General features: G+C 37.1%; 1 protein-coding gene across 1 annotated transcript in view; it reads left to right on the forward strand.

The window, feature by feature from the left end:
- The window catches only part of LOC107597964 (disabled homolog 2-interacting protein-like), a 159,481-nt gene that overhangs the window by 938 nt on the left and 140,773 nt on the right, over nt 1-17,770 (forward strand). Inside the window, exon 2 of the mRNA XM_016289180.1 lies at nt 70-262. Within this exon, the coding sequence (XP_016144666.1) occupies nt 178-262 (85 nt within the window). The 5' untranslated portion in view covers nt 70-177. The remainder of the gene's footprint in view (nt 1-69; nt 263-17,770) is intronic.

Raw genomic sequence — 17,770 nt, forward strand, 5'->3', positions numbered from 1 at the left:
TCTCTCTCTCTCTCTCTCTCTCTCTCTCTCTCTGTCTCTCTCTTTCTCTTTCTCTCTCTCCCTCTGAAGCAGGCTGCAGCTAAGAGGACTTGGAACGTCAGTCAGTAGCAGATAGAGGGATGCACGCCTCTCTCAGAAGATTATCCTCACGCTTATTGGTTCAGATTACCAACCACAATGATGCAAAGGAGAAGAAACACAATGGAGAACTCTTTATTCTATTCATCTCACAAACCACATCACGGATGGATTCAAGTCTCAGGTAGGACAGTCCCATACGAGGGGTGGAGAGTCAGTGCTTACAGTGAGAACAAGGGGACAAAATCTGCAATATCTTAGCTTAAGCTTTTTGCTTACTTTCTCTAATGCAACAAGATCTGATCACTTATTTGCCCTGAAATACCTTTTTAATTAAAAAAAAATGTAAATCACAAAATCTACACTGAAACAGGCAAGCTAGATTAGTGTGTATATCAAGAGAAACCTCCTCGTGCAAATAAAACTGTTTTCTACATTAGAGAAATGAGCTTGGAACTCTGTGCCATGGCAACACACTGTCATTTACTGTATTTTAAGCAGACATGTTAATTGAGGCATGGCTCTACATGATACTTGTTGATGCCTTTTTTTGCGGATCTTCAGTCAAAATCAGTGAAGAACACAGTTCAAAGAATTCTGAGGATTTGTCTCAGGAATTTATGAGATAATCCGGAGAAAACAGCTGCCCAGTAAGTCCTTGAAGGAAAGTAACTTGCTAGTAGGTCTGTTTAATACTGATCCAATTCAAAATACTTCCACTTCAGAACAAGCCTGCTGGGTGGTAGAGTTGTTGTTTGATGCGTTTTTTCACTGTATCTAGTGATTCTAGTACAGCGAGTATAAAGATGTTGAGTGCTCATAACCTATTCCTTTTTTCTCCATTTAAAGATAGTATGTTCTTCCTCTTTCAGATCAATGTCATTTATAGCTGGTGGGCATTTCCCCTCCAGACAGACACTCTGACACACTGCTGTGTCATCTGCTGTAAATTATCACAATGACAAAAAAAAGTATACGGAACAAGTCACATGATTACATAGTAACAGTGGCATATGATTTACTCATGTTTGCTTAAAAAAAAGTTTCCAGAAAGTTTATGCTTTATTAATTAGCAAAGCATATTTAATGCACTGCTGGCTGCATCTATAGGTTTGATACCACGCGTCGCAAATACTCATTTATGGGAAATGATGCACCACAGTTCTGTCTTAATGTTGTTGGACGTATATGATTGTAGTGAATAACTGTGGTAGATGCCTTCATGTTTTAACACAGGCACACCTGTTTGAGGGGCCATTCACATAAAATGTATTTAAAATGTATTAAAAAATAAAAAAAAACCTCCTATTTTGTTATGGGTCAGTTTGACCCACATTTGATATTTAAACTGGTTACACTAATTATGTTCTTGAAATTTGGCTTGACTTTCTCATTTAGAGTCCCTCCTATTTTGTTATGGGTCAGTTTGACCCACATTTGATATTTAAACTGGTTACGCTAATTATGTTCTTGAAATTTGGCTTGACTTTCTCATTTAGAGTCATGCATGCAAAGTTTTGATGACACAGAAGTGTTTTGGAAAGGCTGTACAAATGTTGGTGCCTACTATAGTATTAGAGGTTAAATGGACATGGGGTTAAATAAATTTACCCATGACACACAGGGAGGAACTTTAAAAAAAACAAAAACATAATAGGAGTTCAACATTTCTCATATTTTATATTGTTATTGTTAAATGGGATACCCATATTTTCAACATAAAGAGCTTTAATAAAGTGAGATGCAGGACAGTGGAATGAATAATCTGGATAATAATCAGTAATATCGATTGCTTTACATTATAATGCTTTTAAAACTATTTAAATGATTTTTTACTGGATTCAGCCTTTAGCATTATATTTTACTTTTATTTTAATATTGGCCATAACAGTCTAGTTCTTTGTGAATATGGTTGGTTGACAGTATTATTTAGTAGAATTCCATGCTCTTTCTTTTATCTTGTTCTGGATGCATCACAACTATTCAGGCTTCAAATCATTAGTACTCCTTCATTACCCAGTCCTGCTCCCCTAGATCCCATTGGTTTTTTCTAACAGCACCATATAAAAGGAAGCATAAGAGTTTGCTGTGCCAGGATGTGTTTTATTAGTGGAAGCTGTGTTTTTCTTGTTCATGCTCTATCTAGAGAGTGTCTGATCGTGCTTTTGTTGTTATGTGTGTGTGCTTGTGCATGCATTCTGCAGTGCTTTCTCAGTTACTGTTTAAGTGCCTGGGGACTCACACACGGACTCTCTTTAATACCCTGCTAATTGATTTGTCCTCTGGAAAATGTCAGTGGGTGTGAATGAAGCTCTCATGCTCCCCTCAGGCTCCTTCAGGTTCTTTCCTAAAGCTGCCTTCCCTTCTCTTTAAACTAAATGACCCATCGTAAATATCCTATCATTCCGTTCTTCGCTCAGGTGAACATGCTCATGAATTCCACTTCTGGTTAAATGTCACTACAGACAGAGGTTGTAATTCCAAAGCAGACATCCTCTCTTTTTGTAACAGAAGGAGATGTGTGTACTTCAGTATTACAATGGGCTCGTATTGTAAACTCAGTTTAAACCTGAGCACAGATGAGGGATTATTCTCGATGTAGAAAAACTAGGTAGTATTCTTTGGCCATTTACGAAAACATCCCATCTCCGTGCTTCCCACAGGTTTGAAATATACTTGCGGTGGTAGCCGGGTGGAAAATCCTCCTTTCACCCACGGCCAAAAATGGTCTACTATATGTGACAAATAACAAATAATGTGTGATTTTTTTTTACCAGTATTTGTATTTATTGAAATTCATTTTAATTACATAGGCTACTATTATTTTTAATTACATACTCATATTATGCATTATTATGCATTGTAAATTATGCAAAATTACAGCATTTAAATGGTAGAATTCTCCTTGCTTTTTCATATAGTGTATCTATCAGTGAATGGGACACAGATTTTACTGATACTAGTAAAATCTATATATTGAATAATATGTGCTTCCTGTGGGAAAGCATCCCAGCCAGAAACTACAATAGTTTACTATGAATTAAATGGAAATTAAATACCATTTATTGTGTAACCAAAATACCAATAACGCCCAGAAAAACAAAAAAACACAGAGACTCTTATTTTGAAATGTCTACACTATTGTGGGGCTGATCCTTCAGATGAGAGATCAAATTTGCATTCTTACAACCGTCTAATACATATTATATAAAGGTCATAAAGTAGACTTTGTCATGATTCATCAACTAGTACATAAACAATCGCTTGCCATAAATGTGCGCTATTCATTGATTGGGAATCATTTTGAAGCAGTCTGAAGCGCTGTTGCGCGAGTCTGTTTAACGCGCAACAGCTCTGCCTTGTGACACTGCAACGTGCAGCGCTCTTTTTTTTAATGAAATTAAATTTAAGAAAACTCACCCTGAGGGATTTTGCTTTATTCGCACACGTGCTCCTAAATACATTTTTCAGTTCGCACTCATCTATTTTTAGTCACAAATGCGACTGAAGCGAGCCCTGTCTTTGGCCCTGTCCACACGAACGCGGTTATTTTTAAAACCGCAGCTTTTTCTATGCGATTTGGCCGTTCATCCACACGCAACTGCAGCACCAGGTCACTGGAACCGAACATTTTTGAAAACACCTGCCAGGGTGAAGATTTTCAAAAACTCTGCTTGCAGTGTAATCGTGTAGACAGCGAAACTGGAGTTTTTGGCTTGTGACGTCGGAGCCTGCACTGTTATCTCCGCCTACTGGAAACTTTTTCAGGCTTCTGATTGGCCAACATGGCTTTACGGTTAAGATTATATCGCCACCTGTTGGTTTGGCATGCTCTTGACAGTGCTTCATAGCATGCGTTTGCGTTTTTATGTAGACGGAGATTTTTTTAAAAACGGAAGAAGGAAAAACTCAGTTTTTAAAAATACCTGTGTATGTGTGGACATGGCCTTTGTCTCTGCAGCGCACGAGGGAATGTCAGTGAGAACTGTGTGTTCTCGCACACACAGAACGAGCAGATACAAAACATGTAGGGCAAGGGGAGATATTCCACTAGTTAATCGATCGTGGATGTTTTCATTATTTCGGTTGGATAAAAAAAAGTATAAGAGGATAAAAATAATAAAAGCAAAAGTGTTTCTCCAAATATACTTGGGCCGCCATTAATATACCTGGGGAAACACTGCATCTTAAAGTAAATTGATAGTTCACCCAAAAGTGAAAATTCTGTCATCATTTACTCACCTTCATCTTGTTTCTTTTGTAGAACGGCTTCAAAACATCTTCTTTTGTGTTCCACAAAAGATTTTGGAAAGTTCTTGAGCAGTCATGTAAATTGGAGATGTTCCTCATGCAGTCGGTCAGGCTTTACTGACCACTTGCTGCAAGTATGTATATTGAATTACAGTAAGTATTAGAAATTAGCTGTGTACTTTGTGAACCGAGTGGCATATAATCATATTTGTAACTTTCACTTATGTAATTTGGAAGATGACATAGATTATTAAATGTAGGGTCATCAATCAGATGTGTAGCAATTGAGATATTAGACACACATGGGTGATTATTACTCCACTTGTTTACCAGAGCCTTGTGGTTCAAGGACGTTATGTGTGTGTGTGTGTGTGTGTGTTTGCATGCTTCAGTGTGCATGTATCTGAAGTATCATTGATCCATAATTCATAATCGAGCTGTTGAATTAGTGTCATGGTAAAATGTGTGTGCGTGCACACTCTTAACTGCATGATAAATAAACGTTCATTCTATCAGGCACCTATTCTCAGCATATGCATGTAGAAATGTACTGTTTTGACAACCCTACAGCAAACACTACAATTCATTTCCTCATTGAGCTGTCAGGATGTGAAATAAAGCTTTATGGAAGCGCATACACCAGGGGTGGTTCTAGGGTGAGTATATATCCGGGGCATAGCCCAGAGACATCCATATATGTGTCAAAATACATGGGATATGCTTTTACATATACATAAAAGCGTATATATATATATATATACATTCATATACTTACATTGAGTAAGTGGCTTACTCAAGTATAAGCCTAATTAAACATGCAGGGTTTTATACACTTTTTAAAATGTATTTCTAGCACTTGTACATTACACTGCACTTACAAATTTCATAAATAATATTATAAGATTAATGTTTTAAATATAAAATGGCTATATAGAAATAAAAATGCTAGAAAAAAAATAGAATGATACTTTTAAATATGAAACTAAATTACCAGTAGGTGGCGGCAAACCACTGTCCTAATAAGTGAGTCACTGAGTCATTTATTCAATTGATTCTTTCAAAATGACTGATTCATGAAGTAAGAAACGGTTTTTATGAATGGATCAGTGAATCATTGAATCTCTCGATTTGTTCAAAAACGCAAATTCATTCAGTAAGGAAACACCGCTGTGTGTTGCTGCAGAGACGCTCAACATGGTTTTGTTTTGAACCATTTTCTTTAGTGGAATAGAAAAAAGACTATATCGTCTCTACAATTTAAATGACTTACTATTTATTTTTTGTTCACTGAATTGTTGCCCTGACACGAAGAAGAAAAGTCTGCCACAGACCATGCTGACCAAACAGTTCATTTGATCGCTCTAAATGCCGTGTCCTAGGAAGACAGGACAGCATATCATTATATGATTAAATATCTATATTTGTTGCTTCACAGTGACAGTGTTCAGTAACAAATAACTTAAATTCAAAAATAACAAAATCGGTATTACAGCGATAAGTTATACACTAAGTTACAGACACCTGAAGCCACTGCTGTAACTTTTTATCGCTGGTTGGCCAGTTTACATGTCAATCAGAAGTACGAGCCTCAGTGGGCGGGTCTTGACGGGAGTGAACTGTTGGATGTGCAGAAAGCAAATCTGCGGTTCTAATGAAAAATCAGAGAATGAAAAAATGCACATGAAAAATCAGTGATGATTCGTAAAGGGCATAGTAAAAACATTTGGGGCTTCAGCCCCCTTAGCCCACCCCTAGCGCCGCCCCTGGCATACACCTTAATGATTGTGCACTTTCAGCACAGATACTGCAGTGACTACACCTGCAATCCATAACAGCTGCAACTGGCAGGTTATTTGATTGTTATATTGTACATGCATTGTGACTTCATTCATGTATGTTGATTTTGAATGATAGATATTAACAGTGATACAATATAGCATATCAAGTACTATATAAGGAAAATCTACAGTACATGAATCATGAAACGTGTTATTGCAAACTTGATAGCACACCCAACAAAGGGCCAGTTTTACTAATAGCTTGAGCCATCGCAAACCATCTTTTGGTGTTAAAATTGTACTGTCAGGTTTTACTAAAGACACGCAGTGACGAATTAGCGCTGAAAAGGCGTGGACACAGTTATTTTTTACGCCTGACCTAATTGAAAATACATTTGTAGGAGTTTCCCTTTCAGACGCAAAAGTTATGGGAGGAGAGTATTCAAATGAATCACCCAACATGTTTTACTAACATTTGCGCTCGTCAAATTACTGGCATTTGCGCCATTATTTAATGCCCAATAAAGCATGTCTTAAACTATTTTGCGCTTGAAATGGCTGCAATTGTTGTTAAGAGGCACGGTAGAGAACAGAATACAAGGGAGAGGATTTTTACCACACGTATTAATTTATTTTGAATGCCAGAGAAACACATTGTCCGAACATATCGTTTGCCAAGTCATGTTATTTTTAATTTGCTTCAGGAAATAAAAGACGACTTTGAACGCTAGGAGTCACGCAATACGGGGTCTATCAAAATCTTGCAACCCTTAATTTTTTTTTTGTACTGTGTGGCGTCTTTATTTCTTTATTTCTTTATTTTCTTTATTCTTAATTTGCGACTACGCTAATTTGCGCTGCGTGATATGTAATATTGCATTGGTTGATATGTAAATGAGATGTTGCTTCTGTGTTCTTTAATTTGTGCATTGTTAGTAAATCGCCCGCAGAAATTTCCCCTCCCATCGGCATGGATTTGGAATTACGCTCTCACGCTAATTTACCCTGTATAGTAGATCTGGCCCAAAATGTCCAAACCAATGATGGTGATTAAAGGATGACAGAAGTGTTTGGGTTGAACTATCTCATTAATTGTGTAAAAATATCACTTTTGTTCTTTGTGAATTTGTAGATTTTAATCAAAATTATGTCTGGTGATTATTTGCCGGACTTCTCCAGCCATTTTAGTCCACTTAACCCTGCCCCTCCACAGTTAATTTTTGAGTGCAACACCCACATCTCAAAATCCAATCAACAACCAATGGATAGAACCAAGTTCCCATGATGCTTTTTAATTCTTCTTCAATAATTCGTTACATTAGGATGTACGTCACAACATGGAAGGAGGATCCGTTGCTACTTCTATCTTAATGCGACTTTAATAAATATGGCCATATGCTGCGCAAGCAAATTAGTACACTTCACTCTGTCCTGATGTAGGAGAGAGTAAATTATGATAATCATTTTATTTTTGGTTGAACTGTTCTTCTTTTATCAACCATCATGCTGTTTTCTCTTTGAGCATGCTCTTGCATAACCTGGCTTCAGAGCTAATCCTCTACTTACATTTTTAAGCCACCAAATCTTTGAAACCTCTCCAAATCTCTGACAGCATTTGTGTTCATGTACATTTATATTTACATTAACACATTTGGCAGACGCTTTTATCCAAAGCGACATACATCAAGGCAGTAGAACCCATGACCGTGGCATTGTTAGCGCCGTGCTTAACTGTTTAAGTTACATGAATCTATATTCTCTTACTCTTGTTATTTTAACTATAGTAAAGTGAGATGTGTCTCTCTCCGACACTTTTCAAATTTGAGCACAGATGTCAGTGGAAGAGTAATATCCCTTCTGCTTTGATCCTCACATATAACCTATGGTGATGGGGAGCTACACACATTCTCTCTTTTTCAACTCGTAGAGCTGTCTTGATCAATATAGAGTGCCACGGTTGTCACACACTCTGCAAAGACAAAGTAGAGGCAAGCAAACTTGTGCTCACTCATACATGGCCTGTCAGAGCTGCTGTATATCTTAGACATCATGGTCACACCAAATGGACAGCGACTTAATTTAAATCTTGGATAATCAAATCAAGCAAGAGAGTGAGGAATGAGTTAGAGGGCTGCAAAAAAAGAAATAGAGGAGTGAGATGCCATAAAAGTCACGAGGAATCGATCATGTCATGTTGTCACTGCACTGTGAAATGAGTGGGGCAGGAGCGCACATCTCATCATCATCATGCATATTATTCACTTTTAGCAGAAATCTTCTAATATACTGAAGTCACATTTCATCAGAGCTGCTGAACAAATACTGACCATTGTTGTGTGTTCCTTGAATAATATAGCAGTTTGCTGTCTGAGTTGTGTAGCTTTAGGCAGCACATTTGTTTTCACTGTGACTCGATAAATAGGAAAGCTGTAGAGGTTCTTTGAAAAGAACAATTAATCGGTATTGACTGCCAAAGATAACAAATATAGTCCCCATCACACCTCTCATGTCACTTTTATTAGCTAGGACTATTGTGTAATCTTCTTGGCTCCAGTTCGAGTACTGTATATAACAGAACAAAAGCAATTCAGATGTAGGCTATGATTGCTATTTTATTTAGGCTTTCATTGTTTAATTAAGGTAAATGGCTTTCACTAAATTGTCAATGCAGTCTGGAAGAAACACCATAATTTTAGAGCACAATACAGATAAACTGAAAACAAGCATGAAAGAATCATTTTGGTGTTTCCTAGTGTAAAAAAGTTCGTAGTTCGGGAAGAAGGAGGCGGGAAACGGCGAATATTCAAACAAAACTTTAATAATAAAATAAACACAAAATAGAGCAACAGCCCCTCGCAGACGACTGTCATGCACAAAAAGAACCAAAACACAAAATAAAGTCCAGGCCTGGTCCTCTCTCCTCTTGCACTGTCGTCACTCCTCCTTTTATCCTTCCGGAGCTCCTCCATGGGACTCAAGACCGGTGAGTGGCGCAGGTGTCGCGCATCAGCATTTACTCCACCAGCCTCGCTCCGTTCCCACGGCTCTCAGCCCCGCCCCACTCATCACACCTAGCTTTCATTTTTGCCAAATAGGTGTGGGCTATGGACAATTTCACTGACATTTAAACTGAAATTGTGCAACTGACTGCTAGTATAAAATAAAATACCTCCAGAAATGCAATCAATTTGAAATAGTTGAAAAATTGGTCACATATATGCCATGTGCTTGCCTTAAGATTACGATCTTTGTACATTAGGCTGTTGTAAAAAACGTCAGCCAATATAGGCATATTAATTAAAATCATATGAATCAATAGGCAGTGCAGGGCCAATTCAGTAGCCTATTATAAACAAACATTTTGAAATAAGTTAGCCAACATATTGTAAGTCATCACATTTTGAATTGTTATTGTTGTTCATTACCTCCTGTACAGATGAGAGACTGCAAAATGCCACAACTTTAATAGGATATTGATACAGGAACTGTTCATGCTAAATTAACCAATAGGATCATTAAAGTCTTATGATTTTACAAAATTTGTCCTAAGCAAAATTATATAGAGGAAATTATTGTCAGGAGTGTTGATTTGAAAACGGGTATTTAGAATGAGGTAAATTTAGTGTGCAGATTTTTTTTCTTAATCTAGATAGGCCTATTTTAACTGGAAAACAATATATAAGTACGGATTAATTATTATTATTATTATTATTATTTTTTTGCCATGCCAGTGCTGGGCAAGGTGCAATGAAGAAAGATGGATGCCCAATAGAGGCACAGGATCTCATGGGTGCAATTTATTGTTGGCATTGGAGCTGTCTTGGCATTATGTTGTGATTTTAAGTGTGTAAAATGGCACATGTGACAATTTTGTTGTGTACAACAGAATGTTTAATCTTGGACTGAAGATGTGTGTTTGTGAGAGACTGTATTTGTTAGTTCATTTCTGAAGTGTGAGCTTCAGTGCTGTGGTAGAGATGAGCACACCCAAAGAAACGCTTCTGTGCAGCCATACTGATTGGCTAATGGAGGAGACCAATGGCGATTCTCTGGAGGCAGAGTTTGTACAGCTTGCACAGATCTCAGGGACAGATGTAATATTGCACACTAGTACACACGCGTATGAACACTTCCACGTCTCACAATCTCTAGGATGACCGTGATTCTCACAGATTCACTCTGTTCCTCCACTGCCCTCACTCCATCTTTCAAAATGTGCTTGCTCTTTTATTTAATTTGTTTGCCTTGGATTCGGAGGCTCTTTTTGAAGCATTGAAAGGCTCACTCACACACACAGCAAACCACTAACACATTTAGATTTATAGAAGGTGTAGATGCATGTATAGAAAAATATCCTCCTACTCTGCTTTCTCTATAACATTAATCAACTCTTGCTGCGGTCTGTGATCTGTAATTTGAAATGTATAACGAACGATGCACCTAATTTGTGTTGACCAGCTTGACTGCCTTTCTACAAAACAAAAAGGAAAAGAGAGCGAGTAAAATGTGTGACAGTTAAATTGCCCGAGAGACAAAACTCTGCCTTAGTTGACTGCAAATAGTCTTCAGAAAACACTGCGTGCCAAACGCATGCTTGCTCTCATGCACATGGTAACGGCATGTTCTCACACACACTCTTATGCTGCTCACGCACTGACGGACTAACTACAGAAACTGGCAATGAACAGGCAAGAGAGCACGTCCACCGATTTCTTCTCAGGTAAACACCTCTGAGCGCTTTTTCCCCCTCTTTCTGTATGCTTCTTTTTCTGTCTATGCTGGCTCACCTTGTCTTTGTCTGTAATGGACTATCATTTGGTTAAACTGGCTAATCTTTGCGGGTGTATTTTTGTGTGGGAGTTCAATGTTTATACAGTATTGATGCAAGACGCCGTTTTTTCACAGTGTTTTGGCTGCAAAATTTCAACAGGTGTGTGTGCTTGTCGCTATGCATTTAAATATATAATGCTGAGAGTATTTACTTAAAAAAAAAAAAAAAAACTGCTCACAGAAAAAACTGTCTACATATACTGTATGGTAAAACTGTAAATGGTTAACATTTCCAGAAGTCCCTGTGTGACACTTCACATTAGGTTATATTTCATTTAAATGGTTTTGTTTCTTCTTATTTTTGTTATCAGTAATGTGCATTAGGAATTTATGTTTTGTTACCTTTTTTTTATCTAGTTCATGTTTATATTGCATTATATTAGTGTCATGTTTTGTGTGTATGACCCTGTGCACTGTCTATATATGAGTGTGGCCATGTTTTATGGACAGGCCAATCTGATTCATCATACAGCTTTTTATCTACTACCTGTATTATCAGTATATTTCAAAGGGGTCATATGATGCGATTTCAAGTTTTCCTTTCTCTTTGGAGTGTTACAAGCTGTTGGTGAATAGATAAGATCCCTAAAGTTGCAAAGACTAAAGTCTCAAACCCAAAGAGATATTCTTTATAAAAGTTAAGACTCGTCCACGCCCTCCTAAAATGCCTCGTTTAAACACGCCCCCACATGTGTCACGATGTGGGAAGATTTGCATAAAGCCGCCCAAATGTTCACGCAAAGAAAGGAGGAGTAACATGCATAAAAAACCTTCATATTCATGACATGTGTCATGTCATGATTATGTAGATGTCTTGTCATGATTATTAAGGTGTCATGTCAGTCTTATGCACACCCCTTCAAGTAAAGTGTAACCCTTTATTGTTGCTGCCGCCGCCATGTTGTGAAGACGCTGTGTGTTTCATTGCGAAAGCAGAAATACTTTGTTTGGCCTTCCAAAAGAGGACATGACTAGAACTCAGTGGTTAAGTTGTATTTACAACACTGTTCCAGAACAGTTCAACCCAAATATTCAGATGTGTGCAGCACATTTTATGGAGGACTGTTTCCTGATCCTGGCAGAGTAGACTACAAAGCCGGTGTTCTGTCAATTTGTGCAACCCTGTCAGATTTTGCTACCTCCCATTAAAACAGTGGGTAGTACAATTCGACAACGAAAAAGGATACCTGTAAAATTATGGTTTATTAACGTCTACACCTACCACAACCCTACACCTACCCTTACAGTAATGCAAATACAGTAATTATGCGTTATATTCGTGGTTGTAGCTAGAAGGGATACAGCTACAGGAAACCAACAATAAATAATTTTTTCTACCTAATTAGATTGTTTTATTAAAGTCTACACCTACCCCAACCCTAAACCTACCCTTACAGTAATGCAAATACATTAAATATTGTTGTTCAGCATGAGAAAAAGGACACAATATTGATGTGCGCATGTGCAGTAAACCCTGGTAGGACAATCTGACGGGTAGGTTAAAATTTTAGGACACCGGCTGTTCTGACTCACAGTCTGTAAGTACGTTTTCATATTTAAAGAATTTGCCACTGACGATTCAAACGTGAGTTTTGAGCAGTGTAGAGTAGAGCTTGTTGTTTGTCATTTCTCCGATCACAAATGCAGACATGGTTTTATGTTTACGCGGCACGATGCAACGCAACGTGTAAAAAGACAGTATAAGTCATTATAATCCATAATTATGTCCCCACTGGATGCAACAAATGCCTCATTTATAATGGGTTTTAATGTTTTTGTCTTGTCGCTCCAGGACACGACATCACAGTAGGGGTGCTCCGATCAGGATTTTTAGGCTGATCACCGATCGCCGATCACAGAAAGCAGTATCTGCCGATACAATCACCGATACCGATCTTTTTAAAGCCTTATTTTTATCGTGTAGAATTATTTATAGTAATACTTCAATCAGGAATTTTAGACATTTATTCAGGGCCTGAATTTCATTTTTGAAAATGGGGGGAATTCTCCTCTTATAGGTGACTCTTGTGAGAGGGGATTTTTTTTATTTGAGGGGTGGAGGGGAGCATTTTTTTGACATTTTTCAAAAATATATATTTCTCACCTAAATGTTCGATCATGCAGCACATTTTTGTTTTTACACTTGTACAATTGTTGCACAATAGCTTACACACAGCACAAAAAGTTGCTCAAGCAAGTGGCAAAACATTTAAAATACTTTTCTTACGTTATCACAAACATTCTAAACTAAAACTTGCCACTGACAGTCAGCTCTACTGCCTTTCCTTTTGCTTTTAAATCTTTATTACCTCTACGAGTGCCATCTATTATTGCCTTGTTTATCTAAAAGTGCTTTTTTCCTTTATTGGGAAAACAGGAAATGATACATATGCATGTGAAGCAGCTGAGTGTATGCGTGTGTGTGTGTGTGTATATGAAGGAATAAGAGACAGCGAGTTGATGTCTTCTCAAGGAAACATACATTATGAATATCAGTAATCAAATAGTAATGGACGTAGAGTAATGTGAGTGTGTGCACATGAAATTTCGGCCCACACATTCTGTTGACACATATCCCTGATTTTCATATTTACCACAAACAATGCACTGCTACTTTAATTCAGCACTTGCAGTGCAGCAAAAACAGACTCGGTGCGGAAACGATCTCTGCACTGCAGACTCACTGCTCCTGGAACCCGCTGCCGCACCTCAACTGTGTGCAGTGTGAACGCTTTAATCCGTTAACATGAGCGCAGAAAAAAATACGCACCGCACTGCAAACAAAGTAATGTGAACCTGGCATTATGTGTGTGCGCTGCGAGTGTGCATGAGCGCACGGTCTCCAGGAGAGCGTGCGAGCGCTGAATGGTTAAACACTGGCAAGAATTAAAAATAAATGCAATTTATAAACTTTAGTGATGATGGAACACTGCCGCGATTGTGCAAGTGACAATTCCTGTGTCAACTGTGCAGCGTGCAGCTCGCTTATTGTGCAGAAGCGATGTGATTTGAAGCCATTTGCGCATTTTGAGAGGGAAAGAGAGCGTGAGTGTGGTGATTCACTCGCGCTGTTTGTGAAATTATGTCCCACAGAAGGTTTTCAAATTACTTATTTAATGAAGAAACATGAGATGCACATCACCTTCAGCATAATAATTATTTTACCCGCGCCAGACTGAGACTGTGCTGCTGCATGTCGTGCCAAACCTCTCACGGCAGGCACGTCATCAGCTTGAGATCGTTTTTTTGAGATCGGCCTTTTTAGAGATCACCGATCAATCATCCCAAAGAGATTATCGGCCGATAGTGATTGGTGGCTGATCAATCGGAGCACCCCTACATCACAGTATGGTTAAGGGGCGTAACATTTCAACGCACTGGATAGCTGGCCAATCAGAGCACACCTCGCTTTTCAGACCGATGAGCTTTGTAAAAATCAACGCATTTCAGAAAGGCGGGGCATATAGGAGAAACGATAATGTACAGTACGTGGAAAATAATGTTTTTTTTACCTTAAACCGCATAAACACATTGCATTACACCAAATACACAAAATAATGTTCTTTTTAGCAACATCATATGACCCCTTTAATTATATATTATAATATATTACAATGTATATTTTACATGATATGAAAATCCGGTTATTGTTATTTGCACTGAAATAGAATAAGCAAGGAGCATCAGGGTACCTCTACAGTGATTGATTGGATAGCAGAAAAACCTAAGACTTGGGAAAACAGGAAATGATACATATGCATGTGAAGCAGCTGAGTGTATGCGTGTGTGTGTGTGTGTATATGAAGGAATAAGAGACAGCGAGTTGATGTCTTCTCAAGGAAACATACATTATGAATATCAGTAATCAAATAGTAATGGACGTAGAGTAATGTGAGTGTGTGCACATGAAATTTCGGCCCACACATTCTGTTGACACATATCCCTGATCTTTGGAGCCTGAAATACAGTAGAGCAGAACACAGGCAGACCTGAGCAGCTGGAGGAAAAGAGAGAGAGAAAACAGATCAGCTGCTGTATTATTCTTTGACCTACTTAGAAGAATTCATCATAGATTTCTTTCCGGGCTTTTGTTTAGTAATTGGTTACATACAATCATATAATAAAGCGATTAATATATACGGCTCTCTTGTGCTCAAGGTTCACTTGGATGGTAGTAGAATGGAAAGATTTTTTATTAGCTTCTATGTAGTTTTTTTTTTCATGTAATGTTCTTCATAATTTTTATAAAAATCAAATGAAATGGCACGTTTGTGTAAAGAACATTTCTAGTGATCGCCTTTGGTTTATTTCAAAGATGTTGACATTTTAGTGTTTAGAAACTATGGCAGGTAAAGTTTCGTCCCATATCTGATAAATCAGTGCTTTGCTTGTCTGTGTCTATAAACGGGGATGACTTTTTAATTAAATATGGTATGTATGTATGTGAGTGTGTGTTTGTTTGTTTTCTAAGAATTTCCTCTTTTCATGCAGTTACACATTATTTAGAGCTTAGGGTATTAGTTTTTCAATCGCCTGCACTGTTATCAGACTTGGATTTGTTATTAGATAAAACGTGTGTGTGTGTGTGTATATGAAGGAATAAGAGACAGCGAGTTGATGTCTTCTCAAGGAAACATACATTATGAATATCAGTAATCAAATAGTAATGGACATAGAGTAATGTGAGTGTGTGCACATGAAATTTCGGCCCACACATTCTGTTGACACATATCCCTGATCTTTGGAGCCTGAAATACAGTAGAGCAGAACACAGGCAGACCTGAGCAGCTGGAGGAAAAGAGAGAGAGAAAACAGATCAGCTGCTGTATTATTCTTTGACCTACTTAGAAGAATTCATCATAGATTTCTTTCCGGGCTTTTTTTTAGTAATTGGTTACATACAATCATATAATAAAGCGATTAATATATACGGCTCTCTTGTGCTCAAGGTTCACTTGGATGGTAGTAGAATGGAAAGATTTTTTATTAGCTTCTATGTAGTTTTTTTTTCATGTAATTTTCTTCATAATTTTTATAAAAATCAAATGAAATGGCACGTTTGTGTAAAGAACATTTCTAGTGATCGCCTTTGGTTTATTTCAAAGATGTTGACATTTTAGTGTTTAGAAACTATGGCAGGTAAAGTTTCGTCCCATATCTGATAAATCAGTGCTTTGCTTGTCTGTGTCTATAAACGGGGATGACTTTCGCTTTGGCAGTGGCATAAAGTAATCTCCTTTTTGATGTGACCACATCATGAATGGATTCAGCAGATTAAACTAAAAAGGCAATAATTCAAAAATTATTAACATCTTTTAACAGAAAATGCTATAAATGATTTGATAAAAATCAAAGCAGTGGTCATTACAAAGTGCTTATTTAGAGAAGCAGAAAACTGCCTGCTAAGATTAAGAGACCAATTGCCCTTCCGATAATAGCATGAAGCTGTAAGCCATTAAATGACACTTTGAAGTAACTGAGAATAAAATCAGGCCCTAATTACTTGACAGGAGAAGGAAAGAACCAGCAGATCACATATAATTACTCACCTTGTGCACTGTGCTTAGTTTGAGTAACAACATCCTGTCAGGGATCCAGGACCTGATATCCTGAGGATTTACAGGAGCTAAAATGCTTTTCTTATTTATGCTGAACCCCCCCCCCCCCCATTTATATTGTTAAAAAGTATACTGTTTAAATGTTATATTTAATTTCTTTATGGTATTCACAGATAGTATATCACATTTACAAGTTTACAAAGACACACATATTACATCTGTGTTATTTTAGTGTTATTATAGTATTTATTAATAATTTGAATTAGCTTTTAATTTCATATTTACAGTTTTAATTTTATTTTAAGTTTTAATAAATGTGTTATATGTAGTTGCCATTTTATTTCAGTTTTAGTCATTTTAGTACTTCAGCTTAAACATATTTTATTCAGTTTTTCATCTAATATATATTTTTCAGATTTATTTAGCTCAAATAAACTGTAATAGTTTTAGTTATAATAATAAATTAAATGTATATATATATTGTAATTTTACATTGCTTAAATATTATATTTAAATATTATATTTTATAATGCTTAAATATTATAGCTATTACGAAGCTGATTTTAGAAATATTTAGAAAATTACTACTAAATAATTTTTATTATTTTATAATGTTACATTTATTTAAAATTCTAAAAAATAAAAAATTATATCTGACTAAAGACACCACTTACCTTCAGTGATAATGCAGGATTGACGCCACATTCTCGTATCTGACAGAGCCTAGTTTCACTGATGAGCCGACACTCAGGATTACTATTAGTTACACGGCTGGACACGCCCATTCCGCAGGTGGCTGAGCACGGGGACCAATCAGTGACCTGCAGTAAGCAGGTGGGTGGAAGGATGGGGTGGGACTTAGAGGATGAAATCCACTCTAAGAAAAAAAAAGAATATGGTGAATAAGCTTGTAATTCCTAAACTATGAGGAACATATCAAATCCATATAAATATAGTCAGTGTTAATAACCATGATTCATTTTTTTCTGTGCGCAAAAGTTAGAAAACACTGCTGTACACCATACTTTTTAATAGAAATGTATTGTTTATGTCATAACATTATTCCAAAACCTAATGAGCGGTTTTGGAATAATGTTATAGGCACACCGTCAATATGAAGGCCGTAGTATACAACATTAATACAACATTTTTAAAAAATTTTTTATCCAGGGTGGTTTGAACATAAATGTGTGTTGGCAGTGTGTGTACACGTTTACCCTATAATGATAAAAATCCACCCAGTGGTTTTTATTTAATCCCTAAAAATAATATCCC

The sequence above is a fragment of the Sinocyclocheilus grahami genome, unplaced genomic scaffold, assembly GCF_001515645.1.
Source record: "Sinocyclocheilus grahami isolate Dianchi unplaced genomic scaffold, SAMN03320097.WGS_v1.1 scaffold12.1, whole genome shotgun sequence".
Taxonomy (NCBI): Eukaryota; Metazoa; Chordata; class Actinopteri; order Cypriniformes; family Cyprinidae; genus Sinocyclocheilus; species Sinocyclocheilus grahami.